The sequence below is a fragment of the Aethalodelphis obliquidens genome, unplaced genomic scaffold, assembly GCF_003676395.1.
Source record: "Aethalodelphis obliquidens isolate GAN/ISIS:26980383/991018 unplaced genomic scaffold, ASM367639v1 scaffold16, whole genome shotgun sequence".
NCBI lineage: Eukaryota > Metazoa > Chordata > Mammalia > Artiodactyla > Delphinidae > Aethalodelphis > Aethalodelphis obliquidens.
This window is the reverse complement of record NW_020837960.1, coordinates 16,225,682-16,252,544: the sequence shown is the minus strand read 5'-3', so window position 1 is coordinate 16,252,544 and position 26,863 is coordinate 16,225,682. Positions and strand designations below refer to the sequence as shown.

General features: G+C 40.1%; 2 protein-coding genes across 10 annotated transcripts in view; one reads left to right on the top strand and one right to left on the bottom strand.

Moving 5' to 3' along the window:
- The window catches only part of CDADC1 (cytidine and dCMP deaminase domain containing 1), a 39,491-nt gene extending 35,161 nt beyond the window's left edge, over positions 1-4,330 (bottom strand). For both annotated transcript variants that reach the window (XM_027116314.1, XM_027116316.1), the window contains exons 1-2: positions 4,127-4,330; positions 3,296-3,393 (exon numbers count right to left, since the gene is read on the bottom strand). In XM_027116314.1, coding sequence (XP_026972115.1) covers positions 3,296-3,393; positions 4,127-4,208 — 180 coding nt within the window. In that variant the 5' untranslated portion in view covers positions 4,209-4,330. The remainder of the gene's footprint in view (positions 1-3,295; positions 3,394-4,126) is intronic.
- LOC113625625 (uncharacterized) overlaps positions 1-26,256 on the top strand; it is a 73,430-nt gene extending 47,174 nt beyond the window's left edge. For 3 of the 8 annotated variants that reach the window (XR_003434752.1, XR_003434755.1, XR_003434751.1), the window contains 3 exons: positions 18,664-18,863; positions 19,901-20,061; positions 22,497-26,256. Coding sequence is in view for 3 of the 8 variants with exons in the window: in XM_027116327.1 (XP_026972128.1) it covers positions 8,302-8,404; positions 9,072-9,111; positions 18,664-19,306 (786 nt within the window). In the remaining 5 variants the exon portion in view is untranslated. Of the gene's footprint in view, positions 1-4,355; positions 4,437-7,020; positions 8,405-9,071; positions 9,112-18,663; positions 21,179-22,496 lie in introns of those variants that run through there. The other 5 variants (XR_003434754.1, XR_003434753.1, XM_027116328.1 and 2 more) reach the window with 5 other exon arrangements.
- The last annotated feature ends 607 nt before the right edge of the window (positions 26,257-26,863 follow it).

Below are 26,863 nucleotides of genomic sequence, written 5' to 3'. Positions count from 1 at the left end.
ACAACACACAGGGATCTCAAGAGCATTATGCTAAGTGAAGTAAGTCAGAGAAAGACAAATACCATATGATCTCTCTTATATGTGGGATCTAAAAACAAACAAACAAAAACCCCCAAGTTCACAGACACAGAGAACAGAATGGTGGTTGACAAAGATAAGGGTGGGGGTGGGAGAAATTGGTGAACTTTAAAAAAAAATTTAGTTTAAATAAACTGAATTTAAAAATAAAAATAACAAGTACATAAAGTACATAGTATATGCCAAGCACTATCTAAGACCTTTACAAATATCAAGTCATTCATTTTTCAATAGAAGTTCCATGTAGTATGTACCAGTAACACTCCATTTTACAGATGAGGAAGATGACACAGAAAAAGGTAAAGTAATTCACGCAAGGTTACACAACTAGTAAGAGATGGAGCCAGGATTTGAACCCAGGCAAGCTAATTGCGAAACCACTGGCTACTCCCAAAGCATTAGACTAAGTTGCCACTCCAGTGTTTATGACAGTATTACAGCATGAGGATTTTCCTATGTTAAGTGAAAAGGGCAGGATCCAGAATTGAATGATATCAAATGAGTAAAGAAAATAGAGAAAAAAGATTGAGAAACAACACAAAAATGTTAGTAGTCTCTAGGTGGTGGAATTATGAGGGATTTTTTTTTCTTCTGTCAATTTTATAAGTAATAAACATGGGGCTTCCCTGGTGGCGCAGTGGTTGAGAGTCCGCCTGCCGATGCAGGGGACACGGGTTCGTGCCCCGGTCCGGGAAGATCCCACATGCCGTGGAGCGGCCGGGCCCGTGAACCATGGCCACTGAGTCTGCGCATCTGGAGCCTGTGCTCCGCAACAGGAGAGGCCACAACAATGAAAGGCCCACATACCGCAAAAAATAATAATAATAATAATAAACATGTATTACTTTCATAACACATAAAAATATTTTATTTTTAAAAAGACAAAAGTTTGTAAAGTGTCAGAAGCAATGTTTCCAATACAAGTACTTGTGAAATTGCATCCTAGAGTTTCTGTGACTTAATTTGTATAGCAAAAGCAGGATAAATAATTTAAGTGAAACAAATTTATTACTTTAGCTTAAAGAACATTTTTCTTCTCTTAATAGGAAAAAGATCTTAATCAACTTTATGAACATCATGTGCAATTAATAGTGGACTTATTTATTAAATTTAATGTGCCTCTGCTGAAAAAGAACAGGATGTATTCTTGGTGTGTGTGTGTGTGTGTGTGTGTGTGTGTGTGTGTGTGTGTGTGTGTGTGTGTGTGTGTGTGTGTGTGTGTGTGTGTGTGTGTGGTGTGTGAATGAATTAAAATGAGACCAAATCTTAATACTAAAAAAGGTTCTTCAAAATTATTACTCAATTTGTAAAAAGCCCAGCTTTTAATTAATTTATTTATTTATTTTTGCTGTACGCGGGCCTCTCACTGTTGTGGCCTCTCCCGTTGCGGAGCACAGGCTCCGGATGCACAGGCTCAGCGGCCACGGCTCACGGGCCTAGCCGCTCCGCGGCATGTGGGATCTTCCTGAACCGGGGCACGAACCCGTGTCCCCTGCATCGGCAGGCGGACTCTCAACCACTGTGCCACCAGGGAAGCCCTAATTAATTTATTTTTAACTGAAATATACTTGACATATAACATTGTGCAAAATTAAGGTGTATAATACATTAATTTGATACATTTATATATTGTAATATGATTGCCATTGTAGCAATAATTAGCACCTCTAGGGACTTCGCTGGTGGTCCAGTGGGTAAGACTCCACGCTCTCAATGCAGGGGACCCAGGCTCAATCCCTGGTCAGGGAACTAGATCCCACATGCCGCAACTAGGAGCTTGCATGCCACAACCAGCAAGTCCACATGCCGCAACTAAGATCCAGTGCAGCAAAAAAAATAAAATAATAACAATAATAATAATTAGCACCTCTATCTCTTAGCATATTTGATGATTATAATACAATATTGTTTTCTACATTCACTGCACTGTGCATTAGATCTCCAGGGCTTACTTATTACTCATAAGTTTGTACCCTTAAACAACATCTGTCCCCCCGCCCCAGCTCATGGTAACCACCATTTTACTCTCTCTGAGTTTGGCTTTTCTAGATTCTACATATAAGTGAGATCATACAGTACTTGTCTTTCTCTGTCTGACTTATCTCATTTGGCATAATGTGCTCAAGGTCCATTTACAGTGCTGCAAATGGCAGGATGTCTTTCCTTCCCGTGGTTGAATAACACTCCATTGCAAAGCCCAGCTTTTTAAATGCACTTTTAAAAGGCTTAAATCTCTAAACATTTGCTTCTAATCTGTCTCTTCAAGAGAAATTTCATCAGCAAAAACCAAAACAAACCAAAAAAAAGAAACCCAACAGCTTAGAAGTCTTCTACTTTCATAAAATAATACTAAGCTGTTAATAACTAGGAAGAATAAACGACTTCAAAATCCATGAAGAAAATGAAGAACTTTCTCAAAGCCATTAATAATATGTGGAGCCAGGGTGGGGCTTAAGGGAGTGGTTGAAAAATAGGGAATAAAAATGCATAACATTTTAAATAATGTTTTATTATTTATAAAACATTTTACATAGGTATTGGGAGAAAACTACTCCAAGAGATATCATTGTATCATGAAAAGTGAATTCCTTATCTACACACAGACCTTACACCCTTCACAAAAACTAACTCAAAATGCGTCATAGACCTAAATGTAAAATACAAAACTATAACACTCCTAGAAGATAACCATAGGAGAAAACCTAGGTGATCTTGAGTATGGCGATGACTTTTTAATTACAACACCAAAGGCATGATGCATGAAAGAAATCAATGATAAGCTGGACTTCATTAAAATTAAAAACTTCTCTGAAAAGGACAATGTCAGGAGAATGAGAAGACAAGTCACAGACTAGGAGAAAATATCATAAAAGACACATCTGATAAAAGACTGTTCTCCAAAATATATAAAGAACTCTTAAAACTCAACAGTAAGAAAACAAACAACCTGATTAAAAAATGGGCCAAAGACCTTAACAGACACCTGACCAAAGAAAATACAGATGGCAGTCTGAGAGGGTAACTACATATTCTACTTTTAGACTGGAAAAAGAAACTATCACAGCTATGAATTACAAGTATCACACTAAACCATGAAGGTATTTTGCAAATTTGAAGCCTTGTTGAGTTTAAGTGTGACCGAAACTAGAGCAATAAAATCAAATTTTAGACCACCGCTTGTCTAAGGGGAAAAACTGTCCAAGGAAACAAATTATACCTGAGACTTTTGTCTTTGACTTTTGACTGATGGGAAGAGCTCCATCCAGAGACTGAGCAGAGTGAAAAGGTTGACTTTAGAAAGCCTTGGTATTTCACCTGCAAAAGAGAGGGCAAACACTTTAACATTTTACTAATGATGAAAATAAGAACTAAGATCAATGCCACTTGGGTGCTGCAGCCTTAGCTCAGCTGTTTTAGCAGGAGGCAGAGAAAAAGGATTCGTGTGCAAGAGAATCAAAGCACTTTCTTTTCAGGAGACTGATTTCAACCTCCTTGCCGGCAACGTCTTCCAGCACTTTCCAAAGTTGGGCCCTCTTTCACCCAGCAGAAAAAAATAGTACAGCTGATACACGTAGCTATGGGAACACTCCAAAAAAAGTTATGAAAAGTCCTTGCATCTGAGATCATCGTGGAGCAACCTTTACTTTGGACTGTGATGAAGCGTTGCAACAAGGGCAGTGGTTAGGACCCAGACCTAAAAATACGGTGACCTTAGAAGGAAAAGCAGTTGAAATATAGGAAAGCGTCGCGTGCGGTTAATTTTGAAATCTAATAAAAAACACAGTTTGGGTAATTTTCAGGCTCGTCGATCCCAGCTCCAGGTCCTGGGAGGAAAAGTAAAGGGGAGTAGTGAGCGCAACTTCAAAAGCCAGTGCAGCCGGGCCAAGGGATTCCAGTGACCGAGGTGGGGACGCGCCCAGGGCGGGGATGGGACACCCAGGAGCAGAAACGCAGGCGAAGACGGCCAGGCAGGGAACCCAGAGTGAAACGGCGGGAGACACACAGAGGAGAGCGAAAGGCGAGCGGCGGGAGGATTCGGGGCACTCACCGGTCATGCTGCCAGTCTGGGTGCTGACTGACCGTCCGGCCCCCTCGCTCTCCAGATTTTGCATCTGCCCTGCTTCTTTCATCGCCAGCCCAGCGGCCTCTGCTGCCCAGGAAACCTCTCGCTGTCCTGCATGATCTTTGCCCCTGCTACCCTACTTGTCGCCTCCTCCCAGCAACTGTATAGCAACAGCCAACTCTGCGCGACCGAATGACGTAGGAGCCCGGCGGCCATTTCCCGGCGCCCTGTGTGACGTCACGGCGAGGCGTGGATGAGGGGACGCAAGGCTGCTCCTCCGGCGGCGGCCGTGTGGGTAGGAAACACAACACAATAAATCATTTGACACTTTTATTTGACTCTGTTCGTAGGTTTTGCTGAAATCTGGTCGCTTGAGGATGTCTTGGCTCGTAGTCCCAAGTTGCGCAGACTCTCAGAGGGTGATGAGGGTTTCGCATACGTGAGAGTTTTGGTCAGAGAGCGAAGGAGAATTGAAATGGAAACCTGCCCAATCTGTCGTGGTCAAGGTCTTGGAGAATTTGGGAGACAAACGGGGTGGGAGCTGGGCGGTCCAGATTGTTATTATCCTCAAAGATTGGCCAGTCCTGGGGAACTTAGTGCCAGGGACCACCACAGGAACGTTCTGCTTCTTATTAAACACGTGAAGACATTAAGAGGTAGAACTGTAGTTGTGGGAAAATTGAAGATAGGAGGAAGTGGCCCCTGGAAAATCTGAGAAGTACCTGGCATTGTGGACTTGTGCCCAGTGCAATTTATTATTTTATAAGTGTCCTAGGCATGACTCAAAATGAAACCACTCCCTCCACCAGTGACTCAGAGCCTGTTTTCCATCACCAACTTGCGCTATCACAACTTGAAATACTTAAAAATAGTGAGACACAAAAACTTATCCGAGACTCTGAAAGCAAAAGCCAACATTATGAAAGTACATTATTTTGTAAAGGATTAAAGAGAGAATTTTCAGTGTTGATGGGTATGACTGTGGTTCATTAATTGTCACTGCTGTATAGTATTTCATTGTAGCCATATACCACAATTTATTTATCCGTATTTGAGCCAAAAGACATTTGCACTATCTCCAGCTTTTTGCTATTGCAAGCAATGCTGCTTTAAACATTTTTATATATGTTCCTTATGTTCATATGGAAGAGTTTCTTTAGGGACTACACTTAGGAGTAGAATTCTTGAGTTGTTGTTGTCAAGTTTCCCCGATAATGCTGAAAATTTTCCCAGAGAGATTGGGCCAATTTACATAGCTGTATATCCCCACTAATTCTTGGTATTGTCAAACTTTTAATGTTTACCAATCTGGTTGGCATAAAATGATATCTTGTGGTTGTGATTCCCCCTGATTTCTACTTAGATAGATTGGCTATACATGTGTCCTCTCTATGAAATACCTGTTAACCATTTTCTATTTGGTAGTTATTTCTTATTCATTTGTAAGCATTTTTTATACATCCTGGATATTCATTCTCAGTTGGGTATGTGTACGGTAAATATCTTCTCCCCATTTGTCACTTGCTTTTTCACTTAATGATGTTTTTCAGTGCATAGTTCTTTAATGTGCTAAATAAACAAATAATTTTCTTAAATGGGTTTTGTATCTTTTTAAAAAGCATTTTCTACCCAAGGTTATAAATTTTTTTTAATTTTTCTATGTCAGTTATACCTCCATTTTTTAAAAATAACTTTTATATTTCCTCTAAAAGCCATACATTTTTCCTTTTATATTTGTATCCTCATTCATCTAGCATTTATTTTTGTGTATGATGTAAGGTAGGGATCCAGTTTTTTTTCCACGTGGATAATCAGTTATCCCAGCACTATTTTCTCATTGATCGACAGTGTCACCTCTGTCATGTATCAGATATCCATATACACATGAGTCTGTTTCTGGGTTCTATATTGTATATCATTGGTTGATTACACCTCTGCCCCCTTACCACCCGCCCCAAACACCTTATTTTCTTCAGGAATATCTTGGTTATTCTTTCTCTTTTTTTTAATGTTTTAAAAAATATTTATTTATTTATTTAGGCTGTGCCGGGTCTTAGTTGCGGCGTGCAGGATCTTCGTTACAGCATGTGAGATCTTTAGTTGTGGCATGCAGGCTTCTTAGTTGCGGCATGTGGGCTTCTTAGTTGCGGCATGTGGACTTCTTAGCTGTGGTGTGTGGACTCTTAGTTGCAGCATGCATGCAGGATCTAGTTCCCCAACCAGGGATTAAACCCAGGCCCCCTGCATTGGGAGTGTGGAGTCTTAACCACTGGACCACCAGGGAAGTCCCTCTTGGTTATTCTTGACCCTTTAATCTGCCATGTAAGTTTTAGAATCATAGTGTCACATTCCTCAAAAAGTTCCCCTGACATGTTGATTGGAAGGGCATTGAATTTATAGATCAGTTTGAGATATAGAGGCTTCCCATCCCTGAACATGGTGTATCTGTGTTAACTTTGTATATTGGGTTTTTCAAAAGGTTTTAAAATTTTTCTCCACAAAGATTCTGCATATATTTTATGATTTAATCTTATGTTTTGTTGCTATTATAAATAACATCTTTTTAAAAGTTGTATTTGTATGTATTTGTGCCTAATATATAGAAATGCAAGTGATTTTTATATATTAATCTTATATTAAGCAATCTTGCTAAATTTTATTAATTCTAATACTATTTATTTTTAGTTTCTTTTGTTTTCTAGACTGAACCTATATTATCTATAAATAATGAAAATTTTATTTGTATCTTTCGAATCTTCAAACCTTTTATATCATTTTCTTGTCTTACTGCACTTTAGAATCGCTAGGGAAGTGTTGAGTAGAGATAAAGGCACAGGCATCTTTTCTTGTTCCTGATTTTAGAGGAAACTATTTTAATGTTAAACTTTAAAGTATGGTTTTTGCTGTAGGCTTTTGATAGCTGTCCTTTATCATATTATGCAAATTCACTTCTATTTTTTTTTTTTAATCAGATGTTGAACTTTATTAAATGCTCATGGTAGATGCCTCTAATCAGCTTAAGAAAGGTCCTTTCTCTACTGTCTTGCTGAGAATTATTATCATGAATGGATGTTGAGTTTTATCAAATGCATTCTCTGCATCTAATAATATGATCCTATACTTTTTCTCCCTTAATCAATTGATGTGGTGAATTATACTAAAAGATTGCTTAATGTTAAACCAGCCTTGTGTTCCTTTGGTAGACCCATCCTGGTCATTATAGGTTATTATTTTATTCATTGCTGGATTAAAATTTCTAATATCCTATTAAGATTTTTGAATCTGTGTTCATGAGTGAGCTTAGTGTGTAATTTACCATGGTCTCTGGTTTTGTTATCTTGATTAGGGCAACCTCTTAAATGAGTTGGGTAGTGTTTCCTATTTTTCTTTTCTCAGGAAGAAGTTGTGTAAGATTGGAATTATTTGTTCCTTGAACGTTTATTAAAATTCTCTTGGAAAAGCCATTTGAGCCTAGTGTCTTCTAAATGGAAAAATATTTCACTACTAATTCAATTTATTTATTGGTTAAAGGACTACTCAGACTGTCTATTTCTTCTTGGTCAGTTTTTGGTACGTTATATTTTTCTCAAAATTCGTACATATTACTAAATTACCCACCAATCATGGCTCCTTTGCCTGTTACTTCACCTCTTGTCAGTACAAAGAGCTCCCATATCTTCTCCCCCCTCAAATTTTCAGTTTTCAACATTTTACCACATTTATACTATCTTTTGTAATCCTTTCTCTCTCTCTTACCTTTGCACACCACTCCCCCTCATTCTTTTTTATGAATCATTTGAGAGCAGGTTAAAGACAGTATACTCAATTCCACCCTGCCCCCAAATAAGGACTCTAACTCATGCTAATTCATCCATCCAAAACAAGAAATCACCATGGATTGGACACTACTGTTCAACCCACAGGCCCTTTCAAATTTCAAAAAGTGTTTCAACGTGTCATTTTCCTTTCTGGTTCAGCATCCCATCCAGAATCACTGAGTTTTGCATCTTGTTAGTTTCCTTCAACCTGGAACATTTTCCTCAGTCTTCCCCTCTGTTTCACAACATTAACAGTTTTAAAGGGTACAAGCTTTTCATTCTGTAATATTTCTGTCAACGAGGGTCATTCTGAGGTTTCCTCACAACCAGACGCAGGTGGGAATGCTGCAGAAGATGCTGTGCTGTTTTCCATGGATGACTTCAGGAAGCAACTCTGTGTTAACTCATCCTACCCCTGGTGATGCCAACCTCAATCATTTGGCAAGTTAGTGCCTGTCAGTTTTCTACACCATAAAGTCATTATTTTTCGCTTTGTAATTTATAAGTATTTTGTGGGGAGATACTCCCAAAACTATACCAATACCCTATATGTTAAACCCACATGCACCAACTTTTACATCTATTGGTGACTCCCACATGAATTAACTACCATTGTGACGGTTGTCTGATTGTGATTTTCTGTTTCCATCATTTCTTCTACATGTAGTAGTTGTCATTCTACTATAAGGAAGAGCTTTTCCCTCCTCCTCATTCATTCGTTTATTCATGTATGTCAGTATGGATTTGTGAATTCCTATTTCATTCAGTGGCTTGTAATCTGTTATTTATTTTAATCCTCAAATTGTCCCACATTTGGCTGATAAAATCCCCTACAAGTTGACTCCTTTACTCTTTTGATGTGACCCTATCATTCTTTGAGCATTTTCTTACATTCTGGTGTAAGAAGATGCTCCAGGCTCATCACGTTCCTTCCCTGCCCCAGACCTGGAATCAACCATTCCCCCAAGTAGCCCTGGTTCCTCTTAGTGTTTTTTTTTTTAATTTTTATTGAAATATAGTTGATTTGCAATGTTGTGTTAGTTTCAGGTGTACAGTAAAGTGATTCAGTTATATATTCTTCTGTTTTTTTTTAACATTCTCTTCCATTATAGGTTTTTACAAGATATCGAGTATAGTTCCCTGTGCTAAACAGTAGGTCCTTGTTGGTTATCTATTTCATTTATAGTAGTATGTATATGTTAATCCCAAACTCCTAATTTATCCCTCCCCCTCCTCTTTCCCCTTTGGTAACCAAAAGTTTGTTTTCTATGTCTGTGGGTCTGTTTCTGTTTTGTATATAAATTCATTTGTATCATTTTTTTTTAGGTTCCACATATAAGCCATATCATATGATATTTGTTTTTCTCTGTCCGGCTTACTCATTTAGTATGGAGTGAATCTCTAGGTCCATACATGTTGCAGCAAATGACATTATTTCATTCTTTTTTCTATGGCTGAGTAATATTCCATTTTATATATATATATATATATATATATATATACACACACACACCACACCTTCTTTATTCATTCATCTGTCGATGGACATTTAGGTTGCTTCCATGTCTTGTAAACAGTGCTGCTGTGAACACTGGGGTGCAAATATCTTTTCAAATTATGGTTTTCTCCGAGTATATGCCCAGGAGTGGGATTGCAGGATCATGTGGTAGCTCTATTTTTAGTTTTTTGAAGAACATCCATACTGCTCTCCATAGTGGCTGTACCAATTTACATTCCCACCAACAGTGTAGGAGAGTTCCTTTTTCTCCACACCCTCTCCAGCATTTATTATCTGTAGACTTTTTGAAAATGGCCATTCTGCCCGGTGATACCTAATTGTAGTTTTGATTTTCATTTCTCTAATAGTTAGCGATGTTGAACATCTTTTCATGTGCCTTTTGGCCATCTGTATGTCTTTTTTGGAGCTGTCTATTTAGATCTTCTGCCCATTTTTTGATTGGGTTGTTTGCTTGTTTGTTTTTGATATTGATCTGTATGAGCTGTTTGTATATTTTGGAGATTAATCCCTTGTTGGTTGCATCGTTTCCAAATATTTTCTCCCATTCTGTAGGTTGTCTTTTTGTTTTGTTTATGGTTTCCTTTGCTATGCAAAAGCTTTTAAGTTTAATTAGGTCCTATTGGTTTATTTTTGTTCTTATTTCCATTACTCCAGGAGATGGATCCAAAAAGATATTGCTGTGATTTATGTCAAAGAGTGTTCTGCCTATGTTTTCTTCTAGGAGTTTTTTTTTTAATTAATTACTTTATTTGTTTTTATTTTTGGCTGTGTTGGGTCTTCATTGCTGTGTGCAGGTTTTCTCTATTTGTGGCAAGCAGGGGCTACTCTTCATTGCAGTGTGCAGGCTTCTCATTGTCATGGCTTCTCTTGTTGCATAGCATACGCTATAGGTACGTGGGCTTCAGTAGTTGTGACATGCAGACTCAGTAGTTGTGGCTCATGGGCTCTAGAGCGCAGGCTCAGTAGTTGTGGCGCACGGGCTTAGTTGCTCCGTGGCATGTGGGATCCTCCCGAGCCAGGGATCGAACCCATGTTCCCTGCATTGGCAGGCGAATTCTTAACCACTGCACCACCAGGGAAGCCCCTCTTCTAGGAGTTTTATAATATCTTGTTTTACAGTCAGGTCTTTAATCCATTTTGAGTTTGTTTTTGTGTATGGTATTGGAGAATGTTCTAATTTCATTCTTTTACATGTAGCTGTCCAGTTTTCCCATTACCACTTACTGAAGAGACTGTCTTTTCTCCATTGTATATTCTTGTCCCGTTTGTTGTAGATTCGTTGACCATAGATGTGTGGGTTTATTTCTGGGCTTTCTATCCTGTACCATTGATCTATATTCCTGTTTTTGTGCCAGTACCATACTGTTTTGATTATCATAGCTTTGTAATATAGTGTGAAGTCAGGGAACCTGATTCCTCCAGCTCCATTTTTCTCTCTCAAGATTGCTGTGGCTATTCAGGGTCTTTTGTGTTTCCATACAAATTTAAAAAATTTTTTTGTTCTAGTTCTATGAAAAGTGCCATTGGTAATTTGATAAGGATTGCACTGAATCTGCAGATTGCCTTGGGTAGTATAGTCATTTTGACAATATTGATTTTTCCAATCCAAGAACATGGTATATCTTTCCGTTTGTGTCATCTTCAATTTCTTTCATCAGCATTTTATAGTTTTTGGAGTACAGGTCTTTTGCCTCCTTAAATAGGTTTATTCCTAGGTATTTTGTTCTTTTTGATGCAGTGGTACATGGGATTGTTTTGTTAATTTCTCTTTCCAATCTGTTGTTGCTAATGTATTGAAATGCAACAGATTTGTATATTAATCTTGTATCTTGCAACTTTATCGAATTCATTGTTGAGCTCTAGTTTTCTAGTAATGTGTTTAGGTTTTCTATGTGTAGTATCATGTCATCTGCAAACTGTGACAGTTTTACTTCTTCTTTTCCAATCTGGATTCCTCTTATTTCTTTTTCTTCTCTGATTGCTGTGGCTAGGACTTCCAAAACTATGTTAAATAAAAGTGGCAAGAGTGGACATCCTTGTCTTGTTTCTGATTTTTGAGAGAATGGTTTCAGCTTTTCACCATTGAGTATGATGTTAGCTGTGAGTTTGTCATATATGGCCTTTATTGTGTTGAGGTAGGTTCCATCTTTGCCCACTTCCTGGAGAGTTTTTATCATAAATGGATATTGAACTTTATAAGAAGCTTTTTCTGCATCTATTAAGATGATCATATGACTTTTATTCTTCAATTTGTTAATGTGATATATCACACTGATTGATTTGCAGATATTGAAAAATCTTTGCATCCCTGGGATAAATGCCACTTGATCATGGTATACGATCCTTTCAATGTATCATTGGATTTGGTTTGGTAGTATTTTGTTGAGGTTTTTTGTGTCTATGTTCATCAGTGATATTGGCCTGTAATTTTCTTTTTTTGTGGTATCTTTGTCTGGCTTTGGTATAAGGGTGATCGTGGCCTCATAGAGTGAGTTTAGAAGTGTTCCTTCCTCTGCAATTTTTTGAAATACTTTCAGAAGGATGGGTGTTAACTCTTCTCTAAATGTTTGATAGAATTCGCCTGTGAAGCCATCTGGCCTTGGACTTTCGTTTGTTGAGAGTTTTTCAATCACAGATTCAATTTTAGTACTTGTAATTGGTCTGTTCATATTTTCTCTTTCTTCCTGGTTCAGTCTTGGGTGATTGTACGTTTCTAAGAATTTGTCCATTTCTCCAGGTTATCCATTTTCTTGGCATATAGTTGCCTGTAGTAATCTCTTATGGTCCTTTTTATTTCTGTGGTGTTGGTTGTAACTTCTCCTTTTTCATTTCTAGTTTTATTGATTTGGGCCCCCCTCCCTTTTTTTTCTTGATTAGTCTGACTAAAAGTTTATGAATTTTGTTTATCTTATCGAAGAATCAGCTTTTAGTTTCTTTTTTTTAACATCTTTATTGGAGTATAATTGCTTTACAATGGTGTGTTAGTTTCTGCTTTATAACAAGGTGAATCAGTTATACATATACATATGTCCCCATATCTCTTCCCTCTTGCGTCTCCCTCCCTCCCACCCTCCCTATCCCACCCCTCTAGGTGGTCACAAAGCACCGAGCTGATCTCCCTCTGCTATGCGGCTGCTTCCCACTAGCTAGCTATTTTACGTTTGGTAGTGTATATATGTCCATGCCACTCTCTTACTTTGTCCCAGCTTACCCTTCCCCCTCCCCGTATCCTCAAGTCCATTCTCTAGTAGGTCTGTGTCTTTATTCCCATCTTGCCCCTAGGTTCTCCATGACCATTTTTTTAGATTCCATATATATGTGTTAGCATATGGTATTTATTCTTCTCTTTCTGACTTACTTCACTCTGTTTGACAGTCTCTAGGTCCATCCACCTCACTACAGCTTTTAGTTTCATTGATCTTTGCTATTGTTTTCTTCATTTCTATTTCATTTATTTCTGCTCTGATCTTTATGATTTCCTTCCTTCTATTAACTTTAGGTTTTGTTTGTTCCTCTTTATCTAGTTGCTTTAGGTTTAAGGTTAGGTTGTTTATTTGAGATTTTTCTTGTTTCCTGAGGTAAGTTTTTGTCGCTATAAACTTCCCTTGTGGAACTGCTTTTGCTGCATCCCATAGGTTTTGGATTGTCATGTTTTCATTTTTATTTGTCTCTAGATATTTTTCTGTTTCTCCTTTGACTTCTTCAGCGATCCATTGGTTGTTTAGTAGCATGTTGTTTAGCCTCCACGTGTTGGTGTTTTTTGCAGTTTTTTTCTGTAGTTGATTTGTGTGTGTGTGTGTGTGTGGTACGCAGGCCTCTCACTGTTGTGGCCTCTCCGTTGCAGAGCACAGGCTCCAGACGTGCAGGCTCAGCGGCCATGGCTCACGGGCCTAGCCGCTCTGCGGCATGTAGGATCTTCCCGGACCGGGGCACGAACCCATGTCCCCTGCATCAGCAGGCAGACTCTCAACCACTGCGCCACCAGAGAAGCCCCTCTGTAGTTGATTTTTTAAAAAATATTTATTTATTTGGTTGCACTAGGTCTTAGTTGCGGCTCACAGGATTCATAGTTGCAGCTCACGGGCTCCTTAGTTGCGGCATGTGAACTCTGAGTTGCGGCATGCATGTGGGATCTAGTTCCCTGACCAGGGATCAAACCCAGCCTCCCCCTGGAGTGTGGAGTTCTATCCACTGCGCCACCAGGGAAGTCCCTTGTAGTTGATTTCTAATCTCATAATGTTGTATTTGGAAGAGATGCTTGATTTCAGTTTTCTTAAATTTACCAATGCTTGCTTTGTGGCGCAGCATGTGATCTATACTGGAGAATGTTCCATGTGCACTTGAAAAGAATGTGTATTCTGCTGCTGTTGGATGGAGTGCTCTATAACTATCAATTAAGTCCATCTGGTCTAATGTGTCATCTAAGGCCTGTGTTTCCTTATTGATTTTCTGTCTGGATAATATGTCCACTGATGTAAGTGGGGTGTTAAATTCCCCACTGTTATTGTGTTACTGTCAATTTCTCCTTTTATGTCTGTTAACATTTGCCTTATATATTGAGGTGCTCCTATGTTGGGTGCACATATATTTCCAATTGTTGTTATCTTCTTCTTGATTTGATCCCCCTTTGATCCCCAAATCAAATCTTCTTGATTTGATCCCCCTTTATCATTATGCAGTGTCCTTCTTTGACTCTTGTAATAGTTTTTATTTTAAAGTCTATTTTGTCTGATATGAGTATTGCTACTCCAGCTTTCTTTTGATTTCCATTTGCATGGAATACCTTTTCCCATACCCTCACTTTCAGTTTCTGTGGGTCTCTAGATCTGAAGCAGGTCTCTTGTAGAGAGCATATATACAGGTCTTGTTCTTGTATCCATTCATCCAGTCTATGTCTTTTGGAAATAGAGCATTTAATCTGTCTACATTTAAGGTAATTATCAATATGTATGTTCTTATTGCCATTTTGTTAATTGTTTTGGATTTGTTTTTGTAAGTCTTTTTTCTTCCTTTCCTCTTTTGTTCTCTTCTCTTGTGATTCGATGTCTATCTTTAGTGCTGTGTTTAGGTTCCTTTTTCTTTTTTATATGTATATCTATTATAGCCTTTTGGTTTGTGGCTACCATGAGGTTTTGATATAGCAGTTTATATATACATAATTGTTTTAAGTTGCTGATCTCTCAATTTCAAATGCATTTCAGATATCCTGCATTTGTACTTTTCTTCTCTCAGGATTACTGGTTTATATATCACTTTTGTGTGTGGATGATTTCCTACCTTTACTGTATGTTTGCCTTTACTGGTAGTTTTCCCATTTAATAGTTTTCTCTTTTTTTATTTTATTATATCTTTATTGGAGTATAATTGCTTTACAATGTTGTGTTAGTTTCTGTTGTGCAGCAAAGTGAATCAGCTATATGTATACATATATCCTCATATCCCCTCTGTCTTGAGCCTCCCTCCCACCTCTCTAGGTCGTCACAAAGCATTGAGCTGATCTCCCTGTGCTATGCAGCAGCTTCCCACTAGCCATCCATTTCACATTTGGTAGTGTATGTATATCAATGCTACTTTCTCACTTCATCCCAGTTTCCCCTTCCCCTGCTGTCCTCAAGTCTGTTCTCTACGTCTGCATCTTTATTCCTGCCCTGCCACTAGGTTCATCAGTACCGTTTTTTTTTAGTTTCCATATATGTGCGTTAGCATACAGTATTTGTTCTTCTCTTTCTGACTTACTTCACTCTGTATCACAGACTCTAGGTCCATCCACCTCATTACAAATAACTCAATTTCGTTCGTTTTTATGGCTGAGTAATATTCCATTGTATATATGTGCCACATCTTCTTTAGCCATTCATCTGTCGATGGACATTTAGGTTGCTTCAGTGTCCCGGCTATTGTAAATAGTGCTGCAATGAACATTGTGGTATCTTTTTGAATTATGGTTTCTCAGGGTATATGCCCAGTAGTGGGATTGCTGGGTCATATGGTAATTCTATTTTTAGTTTTTTAAGGAACCTCCATACTGTTCTCCATAGTGGCTTTATCAATTTGCATTCCCATCAACAGTGCAAGAGGGTTCCCTTTTCTCCACACCCTCTCCAGCATTTATTGTTTCTAGAGTTTGATGATGGCCATTCTGACTGGTGTGAGGTGATACCTCATTATGGTTTTGATTTGCATTTCTCTAAGGATTAGTGATGTTGAGCATCTTTTCATGTGTTTGTTGGCAATCTTTATGTCTACTTTGGAGAAGTGTCTATTTAGGTCTTCTCATAGTTTTCTTGTTTCTAGTTGCAGCCTTTTCCACCTAGAGAAGTTCCTTTAGCATTTGTTGTAAAGCTGGTTTGGTGGTGCTGAATTCTTTTAGCTTTAGCTTGTCTGTAAAACTTTTGATTTCTCCATCAAATCTGAATGATAGTCTTACTTGGGTAGAGTACTCTTAGTTATAGGTTTTCCCCTTTCATCACTTTAAATATATGATGTCACTCCCTTCTGGCCTGCAGACTTTCTGCTGAAAAATCAGCTGGTAACCTTATGGGTTTCCCTTGTATGTTATTTGTTGCTTTTCCTTGTTGCCTTTAATGTTTTCTCTTTATCTTTAATTTTTTTTCAATTTGATTACTGTGTCTCACTGTATTGCTCCTTGAGTTTATCCTGCCTGGGACTCTCTGTGCTTCCTGGACTTGGGTGACTGTTTCCTTTCCCATGTTAGGGAAGTTTTCAGCTATTATCTCTTCCAGCATTTTCTCAGGCTCTTTCTTTCTCTCTTCTGCGTCTGAGACCCCTATAATGTGAATGTTGGTGTGTTTGTCATTGTCCCAGAGGTCTCTTAGATTGTCCTCATTTCTTTTCATTCTTTTTTCTTTATTCTGTTCCATGGCTGATTTCCACCACTCTGTCTTCCAGATGACTTACCCATTCTTCCGCCTCATTTATTCTGCTATTGATTCCTTCTAGTGTATTTTTCATTTCAGTTATTGTATTCTTCAACTCGGTTTGGTTGCTCTCTATATTTTCTAACTCTTTGTTCAAAACTTCTTGTAACTTCTCCCTCTGTGCATCCATTCTTTTCCCAAGTTCTTGAATCATCTTCACAGTCATTACTCTGAACTCTTTCTTGGGTAGATTGTCTAGCTCCATGTCACTTAGTTGTTCTTCTGGGGTTTTATCTTGTTCCTTCATCTGAAACATATTCCTCTGCCATGTCATTTTGTCTCAATTTCTATTTGTATTTTTATGTATGTGGAATGTTATGTTTTTCGACCTTGGAAAAGTGGCCGTCTGTAGGGGATGTCCTATATGTCCCAGCAGTGCACTCCCCTCTTGTCATCTAAGGGCCAATGACCAGCTGGTCCCAGGGTAGGTTCTGACTTGCCTTTGCAGACTCAGTTCCACAGGCTGCTGGATTGTAGTTTTCTTGCTTCTGGTGTCTGCCCTCTGGTGGTTGAGGCTGGTCTAGAGGCTTGTGCAGGCTTCCTGGTGGGAGGGGTCAGTGCCTGCCCACTGGTGGATGGAGCTGGTTCTTGGCTTTCCGATGGGCATGGCCATGTCTCAGGGCATGTCTAAATGTGGCTGTGGGCTCAGGAAGTCTTTAGGGAGACTGTCTGCTGATGGATAGGTTGTGTTCCCGCCCTGTTGGTTGTTTGGCCTGAGGCACTGGAGCCTACAGGCTCTGGATGGAGCCAGATCTTGGTGCTAATTACCCAAGCAAGATGTTTGCCTCCAACAAGAGTTCAAGTAGATGAACACTCTCTGATATTTCTGCCACTGGCTTTTATGACTCCAGAGAGAGCCATGGCCACCCTCCCCCCAACCCCCTCTGAGACCAGCATGTAGGTCTGGCCCAGACTCCTATGAAGTCACTGCTTTTGCCCTGGGTCACAGTGTATATGAGACCTTGTGTGCACCCTCCAAGAGTAGAGTCTCTGTTTCCCCCAGTCCTGTGGAGCTCCTGTGATCAAGCCCCACTGACCTTCAAAGCCAAATGCTCCGGGGGTTCATCCTCCCCATGCCAGGCCCTCAGGCTGGGGAGCCTGACATGGGGCTCAGAACTCTTCCTCTTGTGGGAAGACTTCTGTGATATAATTATTCTTCAGTTTGTAGGTTGCTCATCCGGAAGGTATAGCATTTGATTAGATCACATGTGCGCCCCTCCTACTGTCTCATTTGGTTTCTTTTTTATGTCTTTGGATGTAGAATATTTTTTTTAGTAGGTTCCAGTCTCTTTTATTGATGGCTGTTCAGCAGTTAGTTGTGTTCTTGATGTTGTCATGAGACCTTGAGGTGAGCTCAAGGGCCTTCTACTCCACCATCTTGTTTCCAATCCCCCGCTCCTTAGTGTTTAAAAACTTAAGATCTAGGCAGTAAGTGTGCTCATTGCTACTGGTATGTCATTACCACTAGACCCTCTGAGAGACTAGATCTACAAAACATTTATATCTATATATGTGTGTATAAATACATGTACACACACTCATATAACTGGATCTCGCTCAATAGCTAGCTAGCTAACTGTCTAAAAGAGTTCACACCAATACCTTCAATTCCAGTCTAGCACACCAGGGTTTTTTCTAGCCTTCCCCCTTGCCATACTTGCAAATCTCTTCTCCAAACAGCAGGAAACCTGGCTCCCATTATTCTCAATATAGTTTTTTTTTCCCCCACTCAATTCCCACTATGTGACCAATCTCCCTAGCACAGTGGCTACCTCCTTGGCTTCCCAGCCCCTGTGCTGCTGCCTCTACAGCCCCTTCTGCCTTCAAGGGAAGGGAAGGGAGGGGAAAAGGAGGGGCGGAGAGGTTGTCAAATGGCTTTGTTTTTTTTTTTTTTTGGCCACACTGTGCAGCATGTGGAACTTCCCTAACAGGGATTGAACCCACACCCCCTGCAGTGGAAGTGCAGAGTCTTAACCACTGGACCACCAGGGAAGTCCTGTCAAATGGTTTTTTGACTGAATTATTCAGAGAGGGAGAAAAGAAGGAAGGAGGGACGGATAGAGGGGATGGAGGAAGGGAGGGAGGGATATATGTTTATCACAAATTTTCTTGAAAACTAAATGATTCCAAGTAGCACAGCTCCTGCAAAGAATAGGTGCTCAGCATCATTAATTAGTATCCCTCCCCACTTTGTGTTTCATTTGCTTATTCTCTATAGATAACCCAGATCTTTTCCTTTTATTCTAGGTCCTGTTGGTTGGGAATCTTGGTCTTAGCAGTGTGTTTATTTGGACAGAATCCTTTCACAGCAAAACAAGCTGAGGTCCCATGGAACTCATCATCCATACATAGAATCTATACTGGATTTGTTGATACTGGTGATGTTTGGCAGAGACTGAATACCTGGCTTGTAGAAGAAAATGTACCTCACACTCGGTCTTGCTCTCGTACGTGGAAGGCACACATGACCGGTGACCATGTCTTCTGCATGCCTGGAGATAAGGCGGCCACAGGACCAATAGGGACTCCTGGTGGCCAGTGCACCCTTGTACAAAGGATTGGCCCTAATTTGGTCATTTCAGGCAAAGATGTAACTATAAACACCACCCTGAATCCAGAAATTAAGGTTTCCCAAGCAGTTCTTGGAAGGCAGTTCCTGGCAGCGCTAAAACCCCAAAGAAGCAAAGAGAAGCCAAAACAAAATCCAGATACCCTTCATGGAACGTTTGCTTTGTTATGGAGGGCAGTGCTGCCAAAGAGAAATGACTTCTCGGGTTTTCCATATATTGTCCCTAATGGTGTCCCCAGAAAAGTAAACTTGGTGCCACATAGATTAATGTGCTACAAAGTAAGACTGTCCAGGAACCCTGAGAACGTCTGTGCCCCATGAGATGGGAAGGACAGGCAAGCCCACTTCCTATGTTACCCTGGGTCACTCTACCATAGGCAGCCTGGGAGTGGGCAGGCACTGGGCCTGATACCACGGTCCAAATGGGGTCAGGGTCCCCATTAATGTGGCATGCTCTGGACTGGGTTTGGGCATTTCTGAATCAGCAGCCTGAAGAGGTTCTCTAATTAGACATGTCAGAAATCAACAGAATTTGGAGGGAGGGGTAGGGATGAGAGGACAGGTAAGAGGAAATAGAGAGGAAACTAATGCTGATGGAATAGCTGCTTGCATCAGTCAGCTTATGTAACAATGATGATAGTAATAATAATGGTATCTTATATTACTCAGCATTTACTATGTTCCAGGCTCCGTTCTAGCTACTTTACATATATTATCTCATTTACTCCTTTCCGCAACCTTATTATGAAGTGGGTATTTTTATTATTATCCCTGCTTATAAGAACCAAGACACTGAGTACCTTGATCAAGCAGACACAGCTTGAGAGGGGTGGGAGCAGGATATATATGTTCATCACTTCATTTAATACTCACAACAACCCGATGATATAGATTTTCATCATCTCCAATTTACAGGCAAGAAACTAAGGCCCTTGGACCAGCAACATCAGCATCACTCAGGAGCTTGTTAGAAATGCAAAATCTTTGGCCCCACTTCAAACCTACTGAGGCAGAATCTGGACAGAACCACCGGTCTAGACCAGAGGGCCCAGCGAGTCCCAAACTTGCACGTGCATGTGAGTCGCCCAGAGACCGTGTTAAAACCTGGATTCCTGGGCCCCACCCACCCTTGGAGATGCTGAGTCCCTGGTATTTAGCAGCAGTATTTTGGCCCTCTGTAGAGTTGCTTCCATAAGTTGTTTTTGGCATCACATCATCTACCAACATTAGCTGATATTGAAAAGCAAAATTTTCATACCAGTTTAGGAACAGGAGTCAAAGTTTCATTTTAATTCAGGGGTTGACAGACTTTTTCTGTAAAGGCCCAAACTGTAGATATTTTACTCTGTGTGGGCCACTGGGTCTCTGTCATGTCACAGAAGCAGCCATGGTCAGTACGTAAACAAATCAGTGTGTTTGTTTTCCAGTAAAACTCAATCAACTCCCCCTCCTTTAACTCAGAACCAAGGGAGCCTCTGGTGATGGCAGCATGCCCTAGTGCAGAGCGGATTTGAAGAATGGGGATCTTAACATTTGGAAAGGAGAGGACTAAGTAAAATAGCTCATACTGTAGGGGAGGAAAAACAGTTTCCCCTCTACTCTTCTAGGTTCTTGGCTGAGACGCCCTTGTAGCAAAATACAGATTAACAAAAGAAAAACCATTTTAATTACTATGTAAGGGAGAGCCGCAAAGATAGGAGACTCAAAAGGCAGCCAGGCAACTGAGGCTTATATACCACCCTGAGCTGAGAAAAGGGACAAGGGTCTGGGCCTTCAAATGGAGGAGGGTCATTCATGGGAAGAGGAGAAGAGCAGATGTTTGGTGAACAGATGTTTGCCGGAGGTGCAGATAAGTCTCTCAGAAGAAAAAGTGATATTGGGTAATAGCTCTCTTCCTCATACAGGGCCCCTTTCTAATTTCTTTTAGGCAGTTAAGAGGGAGGTAAAAAGCTTTTTCTGAGTCTGCTGGGCCTTGACTGCTTTCAGTTCAAAATAATCCACATGTGAAAGTGGTACTTTTTAGGGCAGCCTGTTCTGAACCCCCTCCATACCATATGCCTAGTTAACTTTCTTCAGGCTGATTAAACCATAACACCTTTGGGGTAACTTTTCTACCAGGCTATAAAATCCTAATACTTTATCAGTTTCTGCAAACCTCTCATCTCACAGGCTATAAATTGTCACTGTTTTTTATCATTTGTGTTATTAATTTAAAAAAAAAAGGCGTGCCAACAAATTTGCCTTCCCCGAGAATATCAAGTGAGAGTTCCATTTGACAAGGTCCTGCTTTTACTCAAGCAGCCATATTATTTTCTAATAACAGAAAAGGCATTTAAAAAAATCAAGTAATCACCTTCTATCATTTTCCAAGTGTGGGATAACTTTTCTCATTGGCCTGATGAGAAAAAGCCCCATGGTACTCAGTGCTGATTGCTGTAAGGATTACTGTTGGTTATTATTATGCTGTAAAGATTATTACGGTTTTCTAGCTTATAGGATGTCATCTTGGAGTCCCCACAGGATAAACTCTCCTGTCTCCTGTGAATCATGTGACCTTCCTAACCAGACACCAAGGCATGAGTTTCGTGTCCTCACTTTCTCTCTGGTGTTATAATCTTATGTTACCTACACTAGTTTTTACTTAGTTTCTACTTTCTCCATTTCCTTAATGTTTGTCTTATTTGGGGGCATTTTTGTAAATTGTCTCCTGTCCTTTTTGGAATACAAATTCATTTAAATCAAAAAGAATGTTCAGGACTTCCCTGGTGGCGCAGTGGTTAAGAATCCACCTGCCGATGCAGGGACACAGGTTCGATTCCTGGTCTGGGAAGATCCCACATGCCACGGAGCAACTAAGCCCGTTTGCCACACTACTGAGCCCACGTGCCACAACTACTGAACCTGTGCTCTAGGGCCTGTGAGCCGCAACTAATGAGCCCATGAGCCACAACTACTGAGCCCATGTGCCACAACTAATGAAGCCCATGCACCTAGAGCCTGTGCTCTGCAACAAGAGAAGCCACCGCAATGAGAAGCCCGCGCACCGCGACGAAGAGCAGCCCCCGCTCGCCGCAACTAGAGAAAGCCCGTGTGCAGCAACGAAGACCCAATGCAGCCAAAAATAAATAAATTAATTAATTCACTAAAAAAGAAAAAAGAGAATGTTGAAATTTGAGGATTCTTTAGTTCAATGTGCCTTGAGGATGAAGGGGAAGTGAAGCTGGTATCTGCATATTTAGAAAACAACACGTGATATCTTAACACACCAACTTAAACATAAGGTACTCACATTTAGATGGTCACTTGTATGACCAAAGGTGAATGTTCTTGGCTGACATGTGCATCCCACCTATCTCACCTCATCCCGCCTAAGAACTCTAGACAGTTACTCTACAGTGCTACTTTTTTGTTTTGTTTTTGAAACAAAATCCACATTTTATTAGATTGAAATAAACCGCAAAATTGTTCATCTTCACCAATAAGAAAGCAATATTTTCTGTATTCTTCCTAGGTAAACCACAAAACTCCTGTTTTTGCAAGAAGACCAGTTTTCCTGGTTATGCATATAAATCAAGATGAGGAAGCAGATATGTTCATGGAAAAACACCCAAAGGAAAACAGGCAAAACCAGACAAATCAGTCATCAATGTCTCCGAACTCAGATTCTGTCTTGCCTGTGAAACAGTGTTCATGGTACATCTGCTAAAAAGCTGATGTCCAGTTCGGTGGACTTACATTCCCTTGAGGACAAAGCCTACACTGAAATCCTCTTCAGGTGAGCACATGGCTTCTGTCACTTTCTGGTAACTTCCACAACCAGCCATTACAGATTTTTAACAACATACTCCAAACATAATGTACTTAAGTCAGAAGCACCATTGCGCTTTATAAATGTGTTCTCCTCCCTTTTCACTCCCTACCTCCTCAACATTTATTTCTTCAAAGAACTGATAACTCAAATCCTGGTCATTAGATCAATGATAATAAACATCATGTCCCAAATGACTTCAGCCCTGCCATTATGCCACCAGGGGGGAATCTCAAAGCAGCACTTTCCATACCGTCTTCTGGGAGAACACAGAAGTCTTCAAAGTCTGCAAGTTCAGATTGTGGCTGTTCAACAGGTGAGTGGTCAGTGGCTGATGGATTTGGTGAGAGGCCTGTTGGCAAATTTACCTTCAATGACTAAGTGGCCTGCATGTACCTTACAACTTTGCCTCCTAATAAACCAATAAAAGGCACCTTTAAAAATTCTCTTGGATATTTTCAGTGATTTCTGAATTACTTTAGGAAGCTCTGACACATTGTGTAGAGTTTTCTGTGTGTGTCTCATGAAATCCAGATCATGTTTTGTATTAAGAGTTACGTTCACAAAGCCCCGTGACTTGACCTCTGTTGAGTCAGTGTTTGGGAGTGTGTTTTGTGATGCTTGCATTCGTGCTTCCTCTCCATCTTCATCCTGGGAAGAATCCACAGGACCTTAAGCAATACGGAAGCATTAGGAAAAATACATAAATATCAGGCAGCTGTAGAGCATCATAAATTGTGGACAGAAGCACTTTATCTTTTCCTCTTTTTCCACTTGAGCCTCTGGGAATGAATCTCCACAGAGTGTCAGGATTGGTAAGTCACTCTATACGTGTTGGCACAGTGCTCCTCTGACATGTTGAGCTGGAGATGATCCGTGTCTTAATGTGAGGGCTTTGAGGTGCTGATCTGGGAATCTTTCTCCAACTTGCTGAATAATGTCCTCCACTGTTGGAACATTGTTTATAATAACCTCAAAGGTTAGTTGAGATTCTAGGTTACCTTGGCAAGCCCTGCAGAACTTCCCACAAAGTTTCATTTGAATATCGTGTTTAGTGACCAAATCTGTGGCTTCCTCAAACCAGAAATCATAATAAAACTCCCTGTTTTCCATCACTTCATTTTTGAATGTGACACAGTAGTCGAGCAGCTGGCTGCCAAGAAGATGCCAGAAGTTTGTCGCTGGATTTTTTTTCCCCAACAGCTCTTGTTAAGATGGGACATTTTTAAGAAGGACAAATGAAACCAATGAAATAGAAATCTGTTAACATACTACAGAGCACAAATGCTTGACCAGCTATAAAGCTATTCCCTCCAGCCTGTGTCATTCTTTATACTGTCTTTATATAAAACAAAGGCTTACAAGAGCTCCACTTACATTTCAAAAGCACAATATCCTCCTGCCTATTGAAGAAGTCCCATTTCCTTCAGTTAGTATACCTTTTTCCACGCTCTAAAAATGGCAGCTATTACATTGTCAAATCCTATAAGCAGCTGCAGCGACTGTTGAAAAAGAGAACGGCCTTCCTCAGGTGTTCTTAATGCAATAACAATAACAAGCCCTGACTTTCCATGAAGAGCAGAGTGTATAGATACCCTGGGAATATTTCTGTAAAAGCTGAGTGGGCAGGACTTTCATTTTGGAAAGCAGTTCACTGGACACAATATATACCTGACCACATCACTACTCCACGATCAGGCTCCACTGTGTGTATGGAGGACATTCTTGACAGGGAGAAAGAGTGATTCTTTCTAACGAGGGAAAGTTAGTAGCATATGAACTGAGGACAATAATGCTAGCTCACACTGAGGATTACCACATGCTGAACGGTGTGCCAAGTACATTTTATTATTATAAATACATTGCAATAATTATGTAATTAAACATTCAATTATCATATTGCAATGCACTAACTTTTTAAGAAATCAGTCTTTCTCCCTGCTCAAAATGTGTAGTATCTTCTATACACATACAAGTACTTTTATTAAGTCCTTACTACGTGCTGGGCATGGTGCCAGATTCTATACATACAGTTAAATATTACTTCATTATCTGTGGTCTCAGTTGTCACACAGAGATACATTTTTCCAGAATGAGAATCCCCCCCTTCAACCTTGTGAATTAATCGGTCACTTAACAAAATTTTATTTTACTCCACACCTTTGCAGAAAGAAAACTAAATAAGGCCTTTCAAAGTTGCCAGGAATGGATTATATATAAATTAAATGCGTTCAGTTCAACACATTTTGATTACATACTCTGTTTCAGGTGGTTCTGAATCAGACACATTTCTTCAGTTTTGTGATTTAAGAACATCAGTGCGAGTTGCAAATACTCAGCACACAAGTGCCCCGTGCTCCCAGGAGCTTGGGCACAAGCCACAGCAAGAGAGACTGGCTCTTGGCCTGGGGTACAGTTAGGGCAGAACCAGCAGCAAAGCCCTTTACTCAGCTGCTGGGATCCCTTTTCATGGAAGCCCCAAGGCAGGACCACCTCAGCCCTGTTCCACAGCCATTTCCTCTGTAACTTAGCAGCTTCTGGCTCCTGCCCTCAACACTCCATTGAAAGGTTCTCCAAGTTCCTTCCTTTTGCCAAATCCTGGGGCCTTTCCATTACCCTTCCTTTAGGGATACCAGATTTAACAAATAAAAATACAATGTCCAGTTAAATTTGAATTTCAGATAAATAACGAATGATATTTTTAGGACAGATCTTCCCTGACTTGTGATGGGGTTACGTCCTGATAAACCCATCATAAATTTAAAACATCATAAGTCAAAAATGCATTTAACACACCTAACCTACTGAACATCATGGCCCGGCCTAGCCTACCTTAAATGTGCTCAGAACACTTATATTAGCCTATAGTTGGGCAAAATCATCTAACACAAAGGCAATCTTATAATAAGTTATTGAATATCTCGCGTAATTTATTGAATACTGTACTGAAAGGGAAAAACAATAGCTGTCTGGGTACAGAATTGTTGTAAGTGTACAGATTGTTTACTGTCGTGATCACGGTCTGACTGGGAGCTATGGCTTGCTGTCCAGCATCACGAGGGAGGATCATACTGCACATAGGTAGCCCGGGAAGAGATCAAATTCAAAATTCAAAGTATGGTTTCTATACAACATGTACCACTTTCACACCATCATTAAGTCGAAAAATCATAAGTCGAGTCATGTAAATTGGGATTAAGTACATCATTTGTATACTTATTAAACTTATACTAAAAAAATCATTTGTTGTTCATCCAAATTGAACTAGTAATCTTGTATTTTATCTAATAACCCTACTTCATTCTCTTTGTATCCTCTGGGTACTTGATCCCTGAAACTCTCTTCCTTTGGGTAGTATCAATTCATCACTTTCCCTTTTTCTGCTCCTCCTGCCTGGTTCAGTTGAGTTCTCCAGCCTGTGCTGTAACATCAGCATGTAACCCTAAGCCTCTTCTTTTCTCTCTCTCAGCTTTCTCCTTGGAGAGGTCATCTATTCCTGTCACTTACATCAGTGGCTCTCCAAGTGTGGTCCTGGACTAGCAGCTGCAGTATCACCTGGAAACCAGACAGAAATGCACATTCTCAGGCCCGGACCCAGGCATACAGAATCAGGTCTTCTGGGGTGGGGCCCAGCAATCTGTGTTTTAAGAAGCCCCTCAGTTGTTCTGATGCACGCTAAAGTTTGAGAACCACTTGTTTAAATGATCACTTTTAAGCTGTTGACTCCCCAATCTTTATCATTAGCCCTGATTTTATACCCACACTTCCCTCTGGTATTTCAAACTGGAGTGTTTTGTGGAATGTTACAAAATGGGAGGAAAAAAAAACATAGCTCTATGGTCAAAAAGAATTTCCATGGGGGAATTCCCTGCCCTCCCCCCCCCCCCAAAAAAAAACCAGTTTCCATGGTATTGCAGCATTTCTTAAGATTTGACTATTGGGACCTATTTCCCAGTGGTTGTGGGAGGATGCAACAACAGGACGGCGTCACTGGAAAAGAGATGCATTGAAATGGAATTCAAACTAACAATATTGTAAATCAACTATACTTCAATTTAAAAAAAAAAAAA